The 10,000-nt window shown below is 39.1% G+C and overlaps 1 protein-coding gene across 25 annotated transcripts in view; it reads left to right on the top strand.

Annotated features, from left to right (window-relative positions):
- The window catches only part of LOC113821556 (uncharacterized), a 155,498-nt gene that overhangs the window by 87,099 nt on the left and 58,399 nt on the right, over nt 1-10,000 (top strand). For all 25 annotated transcript variants that reach the window (XM_070134025.1, XM_070134027.1, XM_070134024.1 and 22 more), the window contains one exon: nt 1,755-1,835. In XM_070134025.1, the coding sequence (XP_069990126.1) occupies nt 1,755-1,835 (81 nt within the window). The remainder of the gene's footprint in view (nt 1-1,754; nt 1,836-10,000) is intronic.

Genomic DNA, 10,000 nt, shown 5'->3' with positions numbered 1-10,000 from the left:
GGAGCTAAGGCAAGTTTGGCGGAGGCAAAGAAAGGGAGAGAGACACGAAGGAGGGAGTGGAGGAGGAAGAGAACGAGGGGGAAAGGAGAGAGAGGGGGGGATGAAGAAGCCCCACTTGGCATCCAGGGAGACACACTTGAGAGTCTTCCATGAGTGTCAGACGGGGAGGCCTCCCCCCCACCCCATCACCCCTCTCATCCCCACCTAGCCTTGCCTCTCCTCTGCGTGTGGCCCTTGCTCTCGGCTCTCGGCTCTCGGCTCTCGATCTGCCCTCGCTCTTGTGGCTGGGGCTGGGGTTGCGTGGGTCAGTCCGTGAGCGTGTGTGCGTCACCGCTTTTGGGGGCCGGCTTGGCTTTTCCTTTTCTGGGGCTGGAGTGCGTTCTTGGAACCATGTGGCGCAAGTTGGCCGTATGCGTAATATATATATATATATATATATATATATATATATATATATATATATATATATATATATATATATATATATATATTTATATATGTATGTATGTATGTATACATATATGTATATACATACATATACATATACATATACATATATATACACATACATATATATATATATATATATATATATATATATATATATATATATATATATATATATAGACATAAACATATGTATAAACACGTTTTTATGAAGAAAAAAAAAAAATATATATACATACACACACACATACATACATGCATATACATATATACCTTTTAGCACACACGCACAAGCGCAATATGCACGCGAAGGTTATACACTGATCTTGGTTATTGCCTTCCCCGTTCGCGTTATTGATTGCTTCTGTTTATTTTTCCCTCGTTGACCTTCTCGGCTGACATTCAGGGTTCTTCTTTGACCTTGTTTTTCTCCTCTTGTATTCTTTTGTAACGAAGTTTATTCTCTTTAGTTCTTTCCGATTTTTGCTTTGCTAGGAATTGGTGCCTCACTGACATTATATTTTGTATTGTTTAATTTTCATTTGCTTAAAGGAGATTTTTCTGTATGTTCCCCCTTTTTCGCTGTTCTTTTCGTTCCTCCTGCTCCCTTTCGCGACCTCGCTTTGCTTCTCTTCTCTCCGCTGACCTTGAGCTCACCGTGACCTTAATCATTCCTGGACCACTTTTAATATTCCTTAGATTATATTTGTTCATTTGTTCAATTTCTGTATTTTCTCTGACAAAAAGGTATAACATATAATGAATTATTTTTAGCATATGTTTGTTCCAATGTGAAAAGAAGAGTCTAGTATTGTCGTTTTTTCTTGCTATCATTTGGTAATTTTCGTGTTTGGGTTATGACCGATTTTTTGTTGTTCATGAATAACGTTTGGTGATGCAATTATATGGAGTTTTTTGGTCTGTTCGTGTGAATCATTGTTATTTTTATCATTGGGCTTATAGTTAAACTACATGTATATTTTCATTTGCTATTATTGTAATGATTACACACTCATTTCAGTGTAAATTTATGCGTAATCATGCCACTATTACTGTCTTTTGTTGTTTCATCATCATAGACACATTTGTTTTGGCAACATATCATCATGCAATTACATTTGTATCATTACCAACACGACATCACACGCATCTCTAGCTATACAACATACTCACATATTACTAATTATACAGTCACGCACGATGCATTACTCCGTACACACACAGTTTTATTCCTACATTTTTTTTCTAAACATAGTGCCACAAGACGAAATCTCTCGAGAGTCCTAACCAGATCCGTGTCTTTCCAGGCGAGTCGCAAAGTGTCGAAATGCGGGTACCTTTTCGTGGCGCCCGACTGGGACTTCTCCATCCCCCTCAATCGCACCAAGGTAAGAGGCGAGCCGCTTTGGCTGGATTTAGTTGTCAGTCATGTGTGGGATGTGTGTGAGTGTGTGGTTGGTCTTCCTTTCGTGAATGGAGTGGACTGGGTTAAAGATTGATGAGGTTGAAGATTAGAAAGAAAGAGAGGGTAGTAGAGTGTAGGAAGACAAATAAGCAAACATTCACACAGGGAGAGAGAGAGAGAGAGAGAGAGAGAGAGAGAGAAAGAGAGAGAGAGAGAGAGAGAGAGAGAGAGAGAGAGAGACAGACAGACAGACAGACAGACAGACAGACAGACAGACAGGCAGACATACAGACAGAAAGAAGGAAAGAAAGGGAGAGAGCGAGAACGACAGGGCGGAGGGCCTGTGCGAAGAAGAGCGAAAGCTGTTTTTCCACGGCGGATATGGGCGATGAAATAAAAGACAAGTAATTTCACGTCCCAGAGTGTCTTTTAATTGCAGTATTTGCAGACGAACAACGCCATCATCCTCTTCTTTTGTCGCGTGTGTTTTGTGGCGTCTTCAAGGGGGCGGAGTGAGGGAGGGGGAAGGAGGGCGGGAGGAGGAAGGAGGGGAAGAGGGGGAAGGAAGGAGAAATGGGATAATGTTGAATAATAGGTGGGAATGAGAGAAGATCGAGGATGAAAGGGCGCTGAAAGAGATGGATAGAAAAATTGCGAAGGTCGTAATAAAAATAATGATAAAGTAAGTTATGAAAGGGTCTGGGACCAGAAGAGGAGAAATTCAAAAAGGGAAAACGCTCTGTAAATAGATAGGAAAATACAGATCAAAAACTAACAAATAAAAGTGGAGAAAGGAAGACGGAGAGAAAGAACGCAAATCTGAAAGAAAGAGACTGTAAGGGTAAGATCGATACAAAAATAAGGCATAGTAAGGAAGAAGAAAGAAAATAGAAGAAAAATAGTATGAAAAAAGTGACGTAAAATGAGCTACGAAAAAGATAAGAAGAAAATAGTAAGAAAGAGAACAAATAGAGAGGGAACGGAGATGACGACAATGGCGAGAGGAGGAGGAGGAGGAGTAGGCGGAGGATGAGGTGAAGCAAGCAAGGATATGAGCCATCAGCGAACTGCCGGAGTGGGGGGAGGGAGGTAGAGAGAAAGGATGAGAGGAGAGGAGATGAGAGAGGAGAGGAGAGGAGAGGAGATGAGAGGGGAGAGGAGAGTAGAGGAGATGAGAGAGGAGAGGAGATGAGAAGAGAGAGGAGAGGGGAGATTAGAGGAGAGGAGAAGAGAGATGAGATGAGAAGAAAGGAGAAGAGATGAAGAGAGAAGATGAGATGAGAGAAGAGATGAGAGAGGAGAGAGAGGATGAGAGGGGTGGAGGTGAGATGAGAGAGGGAGAGGAGAGGAGATGAGATGAGATGAGATAGGATGAGATGAAAGAGGAGATGAGAGAGAGGAGATGAGATGAGAGAGGGAGATGAAATGAGAGAGGAGAGGAGATGAGAGAGGAGAGGGAGATGAGAGATGAGAGGAGATGAGATAGGAGAGGAGAGGAGATGAGAAATGAAAGGGAGATGAAGATGAGAGGAGAGGAGATGACGATGACGATGACGAGACAAGGACGAGACGAGACGAGACGAGACGAGACGAGACGAGAAGAAGAGAAGAAGAAGAAGAAGAAGAAGAAGAAGAAGAAGAAGAGAAAGAGAAGAGAGAAGGGAAGGGAGGAAGAAGAAGAAGAAGAAGAAGAAGAAGAAGAAGAAGAAGAAGAAGAGAAGAAGAAGAAGAAGAGAGAAGAGAAGAGAAGAGAAGAGAAGAGAAGAGAAGAGAAGAGAAGAGAAGAGAGAGAGGGAGAGCGCTGTAACTATCCGCGATGGAGGGTGGGCGTCCGGTAGATCTCATGGCACTCGTGGGGCACTCATGGGAGGGCCAGAACTTGCGGGATGTTCATGGGAGGCTAAATATTCTTTAGGCATAGATGGGTATAGCAATTACACATCGGGCATTCGTCGAGGCAGAGCTCTGGCCGCTTTAAGGCATGTATTGGAGAGCCAGTCACTCGCGAGGCATTCGTCTGAAGGCCAAGCATTGTTGAGGCGTAAAGAGGTGTAGCAGCCACTCATCACTGGGCACTCGTGAAAGCTTTCAGATGGAGTGCCACATGCTTTACGGCAGCGGTTCTTAACCTGGAGGTCGTAACCCCTGGGGGGTCGTTTGGGATTTGTCGAGAGGTCACGAAGGGTTTTGTGGATTTTGCAATGCTCTTGCTTTTGTTGAGGATCTGTTGCATTCTTCACGGTTTTCGTTTGTGCTCTTTTCATACGGCACTGTTTCATTTATTTTTAGGGATTGCGGTGATTTCGAGGAGAGTCTCCGTGGGTCGCAGGACGAAAAAGGTTAAGCGCCACGGGCATGATTAGATACACCAGCCACTTGCTAGGTATTTATTATGCAGGGGGCATGGTCACGAGTGCCATTCACTCTGGGGCGTTCATGGGAGGGTCAGTCACTCGTTTGGCATTAATTACTATGCCACACACTCAAGGGGCGCTCATGAAAGTCACCCACTGTCCAGGCTTTCATAGAATCTGCCATCTGGAGGCTTTCATCGAAATATCAACCATACAATTTAAGAAAATATCCACTCTAGAGCCTTTTTCGGAAGCACCAACCTTACCAGTTATTGACGTGTCTCCCATATTACGAATGGGAGTATCAATCACTAGAGACATTCGTGGAAGCAGTAACCATCGTAAAGTCATGCATGGGAGATGCAATCACCCACCATTAACACCATTTCCCACTCGAGATCTCGTCAGCCACACCCTCAGTCACGAGTCGCAGCCTTGAATATAGGGCCAGCTACTCGTTAATTAACCCACGAGAGGACTTGTCGATAAAAAGCCCGTAAGAAGACTTGACCGTTGAATAATCCATAAGTGGATTTAGCCGTGACATAAACCATGAAAAGACCTCGCTGTTAAGGAGGGCATGAGAGGACATAGCCTCTGGATAACCCATGAAAGGACTTTGCCGTAAGAAGGCTTAGCCGCTAAGTAACCCTGAGAGGCCATTCTGCATGACGAAGGTGAGAAGTAGTTCCATTCATCAGGCACTCGCGGGTCAGCTGATCATTAATCAGGCACTCTCGCCGGAGGGCCACGTACTCGCGGGTGCCTGGAAGTTCATTGAAAAGGCGGAGGCGATGGGTGTTTGGTGATGATTTTTCCTTATCGTCATGTTATTCATGTTATTTCTTCCCATTGATATTGTCAATAATGTGATTGTAACTGTTATTGCTGATGGCATTGATGGCATCATCTTTGTATTTATTATTACCCTTGGTGTTGTTATGATTGTAAACGTGATAATAATAATAATTATAATAGTAATAATGATCATAATGATAATGATAATGGTAATAGTAACAGTAAGGGTAATATTAATGATAATGACGATGATAATAAAGATAATAATGATGATTGTTATAACATTAATAATGATTATGATTATGATAATACTAGCAATATTAATGATAAAAATATTGATAGTGATAATGATGATGATTATGATGATGATGATGATGATCATCATTATCACATCATTATCATCATCATCATTATTTGCTATCATTATTCTTATTGCTATTATTATTGTTATTATTCTTATTGTTATTATTATTATCATTATCATTATTATTATCATCATCGTCATCATCATTATTTTTATTATTAATGTTATTGTTATTATTATTAGTATTGGTATTATTATTATTATTATTATTATTATTATTATTATTATTATTATTATTATCGTTATTACTATTGATATTGTTATTGTAGTTTTCAATATTGTTATTATTACTATTATTATTTATTATTTTGTCATTAGACCATTATTAGTATTATTAACATTAATATTGCTATTACTATTTTTATTAACATTAATATTATTATCATTATTATTGATATTATTATTATTATTATTATTATTATTATTATTATTATTGTTATGACTGTTATTGTAGTTTTTGTTTTTGTTTTATCCTATTGTTTTTCTTCGTCTTCTTCATCTAATTGTTGTTATCGTTACTGTAATTATTATTGTTATTGTTATTGTGATCATTATTTTTTGTTATTATTATTATTATCATCATCATTATCATTATCAATATCATTGTTATTATTGTATTTTTTTATCAATATCAGCATGAAGATTACATTCGGCAGCGATCGCTCACAGTCAACTCATTCTCTTGACACACATGGCAGGAACCCCGACTAACTCACCAGCACTTGAGTCTGAGAGACACCTTCCTGGCACTCATCTGAGGGCCATTATCTCGTCCTTAAAGGGGGCCACTCTTTGAGCTCACCTGCGAAGGTGATCCTCATTGGCCAAGGGGAAGGACTGGCCATATTGGGTGATAATGCTTGGCCGGTTTGCTCGTCTGGGAGTCGAGTTAGTCATCTACGTGTATTATGTTTATTTATTTATTTTGTTGGGTTGTATGTCTTTTGTATTTATTTGTTTGTATTTTGTGTATTTATTTATTTGTATATATTTCTTATTTGATTATTTGTTTGTTTATTTATTTATTTATTTATATATTTGTAATAGAATGCGTTTCTCGAGGTTTACGTAAAACTATTTACCCTCCCACTCAAAGTAATATGGGTAATGTGCTTTTAGAAAATGAATAAATGAGTGAATGAGTAACTTACATAGTCTACAGCTGTGTGTGTTTGTGTGTGTGTTTGTGTGTGTGTTTATGTGTGTGTTTGTGTGTGTGTGTGTGTGTGTGTGTTGTGTGTGTTGTGTGTTTTGTGTGTGTGTGTGTGTGTGTGTGTGTGTGTGTGTGCGTGTGTATGTGTGTGTGTGTTGTGTGTGTGTGTGTGTGTGTGTGTGTGTGTTGTGTGTGTTGTGTGTTTTGTGTGTGTGTGTGTGTGTGTGTGTGTGTGTGTGTGTGTGTGTGTGTGTATGTGTGTGTGTGTGTTGTGTGTGTGTGTGTGTGTTGTGTGTGTCTGGCTTGCGTGAGTGGGCGGGTCAGTGAGGCGCCGCGTGGGAGCATAACTCACCTACTTGTTATGGTAACAACTTTCGCATGGTTCCCCTCCTCCCTCCCCCTCCTTTCCTCTACCCTCCACCCGCCCCACTCCCCTCCCCTCCCTTCCCTTCCTCCTCTCTCCCCTCTTCGTAACGCTGATTGGCCATCGAGGTCAGCTGTCCTCACCTGCCTAGCGACGCCTCGGGTGGTTTACAGGTGATTCCGAATGAGGGCTTTGAGGGGGGGGGGGGGTGCGGAAGTAAGGCACACGCACACACACACACACACACACACACACACACACACACACACACACACACACACACACACACATTCACATAAATACACAAACAAACAGTTCAAAAAGAGAATAAAAAGAACAACAAACAGACGAAGAAAGACATCCAGAGAAGCACAGAAAGAGAGCGAAGGGAAAGACAGGAGCAGCGAGAAAAAGCGAGCCGGGGCGAGTTACGGTATGGTAACAAGGTGGCCTTGCCGCCAGAATGGCAGGTCCACGGCATTTGAGAATCATGAGGGGGGGGAGGGTTGACCATCGTGGCTGCCGCATGTACTTGTATGACTTGAAAGCTTTATATACGTGTGTGTGTGTGTGTGTGTGTGTGTGTGTGTGTGTGTGTGTGTGTGTGTGTGTGTGTGTGTGTGTGTGTGTGTGTGTGTGTGTGTGTGTGTGTGCGTGTGCGTGTTCGCATTTTACTTATTTTTTCATCCTGATTAACCTTTTTGGCTCTGTAATGATGATGTTATTAAATTATGGTTGTTAATACATTTTCACTGCCGGCACCATAGCTTTACTTTTATTAGCGTAGTTATAATGAAATGTGCCTTCGTAAGCCGAAAGATAATGAGGGTTATTTTAATGATAATGTTAATGATAGTAATGATGGTGAGAGCAATGATGATCATGATTATAACAATGATAATGGTATTAATGATGATAGCGATAGTGATGCTAATTATAATGATACTAATAACAAGACACCAATGATGATGATACTGATTATACTAATATAAATTATGAAAGTAATAATGATAATTATGACAATAATGATAATAATGATAGTGGTAATAATAACGTTAATGATATTGATGGTAATAATGATAATTAGGATTATGATGAAGATAATAAAATAATAATGATGATTATAATAATAATAATATTAATATTATTAATTATTATTATCATTATTATTGTTGTTATTATTATTATTATTATTATTATTATTATTATTATTATTATTATTATTATTATTATTATTATTATTATTATTATTATTATTATTATTATTATTATCCTTAGTATAATTGTAATAATAATGATAAAGAGTAGTCACAATATGATAATTATACATATAAAGTTGATATTGATGATGAGAACTTTTCAAATAATGATAATAATAGTGATGATTGTAATGATAGTGATGACAATACTACTACTATCACTACTACTGCTACTACGAAGGATAGTAATGGTAATAACAATGATAATGATCATAATGATAACAATGATGATTAAGAGGATAATGATGATGAAAAAGAGGATAAAAGGATGATAATAAAATGATCATGATGATGATGGTGATGATAATAGTAATTGTAATAATGATGATAATAATAATGATATGTTGATGATGGTAATAATAGTAATGGTAATAATAATGATAATAATAATGATGATAATAGTAATAATGGTAATCATGATAGTGATAATAATAGTATTAACAATATTGATGATGACAATGATAATGATAATAATAATGATAATGATAATAATAGTAATGATGATGATAATTATAATAGTAATAATGATAATAATAATAATAATAATAATAATAATAATAATAATAATAATAATAATAATAATAATAATAATAATAATAATAATAATAATAATAATGTTAATAATTATAATAGTAATGATAATGATAATGATAATGATAGTATTGATAATAATAATAATAATAATGATAATAGTAATAATGATAATGATAATAATGATGATGTGATGATGTTGATAGTAATAACAAAAATGAAAAAAATTACAGTAATGATAATAATGATAATAACAATAATGAAAATAGTCATAATGTCGATGATAATGACAATAACAATGAAAATTGTAATAATGAAAATGGAATGTATATAATAGTGACAGCAATGATGATATATCAGCGATGATATTTATTCATATTTTGGAGGTGATAGTAATACAAATAGAGCAAAAACAACCGTAATCAAAACCATACATTTTGGGTCTCGGGCTCGAACAACTGATGACCTGGATTGGAGGTTTCGTGGCAGCCCGGGTCGGTGGCGCCGCCGTGACCAAGTGCGTGTGGTGTGATGGCCCCAGGTGTGGTTAGGCAGGTGATTCTGTGGCGCAGGTGTGTGGACGGAATTTTATCTGCCACATCCACCACTTGCCATGTGGGAGGGACAAGCGGGGAATGCGTGGAAGAAGTGCTGCCTGCAGGAACTCACGCAGATTTGCTCGCATTAGCCGGTGAGATAACACACGCAAGCTCGTACGTATGTGCACTAACATACACACGCTCGCACACACACACACACACACACACACACACACACACACACACACACACACACACACACACACACACACACACACACACACACACACACACACACACACACACACACTCACACACTCACACACTCACACACTCACTCACTCACTCACTCACTCTCACACACGCTCACGCACGAACGCACGCACCGTCGGTCAGCGGTCACAGGATGCGGATGGAGGCCAGTTGTCGCCGATCAAAACATAAAGTCGGACTTTCTATTTTTTTCCCATGTGACATTCTTCCGGGGGGAGGAGGGCAAAGGAATGGGGGGGAGGATCCACGGGGGGGGGTGAGTGGGAAGGGAGAAGTATAGAGGAAGAAGAAGAAAGGGAAGGAGATGGAAGAGGGGAGAGGAGTATTTGCAGGGAAGGAATGGAGGGAATTATAGAGAAAGAAAAAGGGGAGGAAAGATGGGTGAGTTGGGCCAGGGAGGAGTAGGAGTTGGGGTAAGAGGAAGAGGAAGAGGAGGAGGAAAAAAAGAAAAAGAGGAAGAGGAGGAGGAGGTGGGGAAGAAGATAAGAAAGAGGAGGAGAAGGAATAGGAGGA

The sequence above is a fragment of the Penaeus vannamei genome, chromosome 19 (genome assembly GCF_042767895.1).
Source record: "Penaeus vannamei isolate JL-2024 chromosome 19, ASM4276789v1, whole genome shotgun sequence".
Classification (NCBI taxonomy): Eukaryota; Metazoa; Arthropoda; class Malacostraca; order Decapoda; family Penaeidae; genus Penaeus; species Penaeus vannamei.
This window is presented reverse-complemented; position numbering and strand designations above follow the sequence as displayed.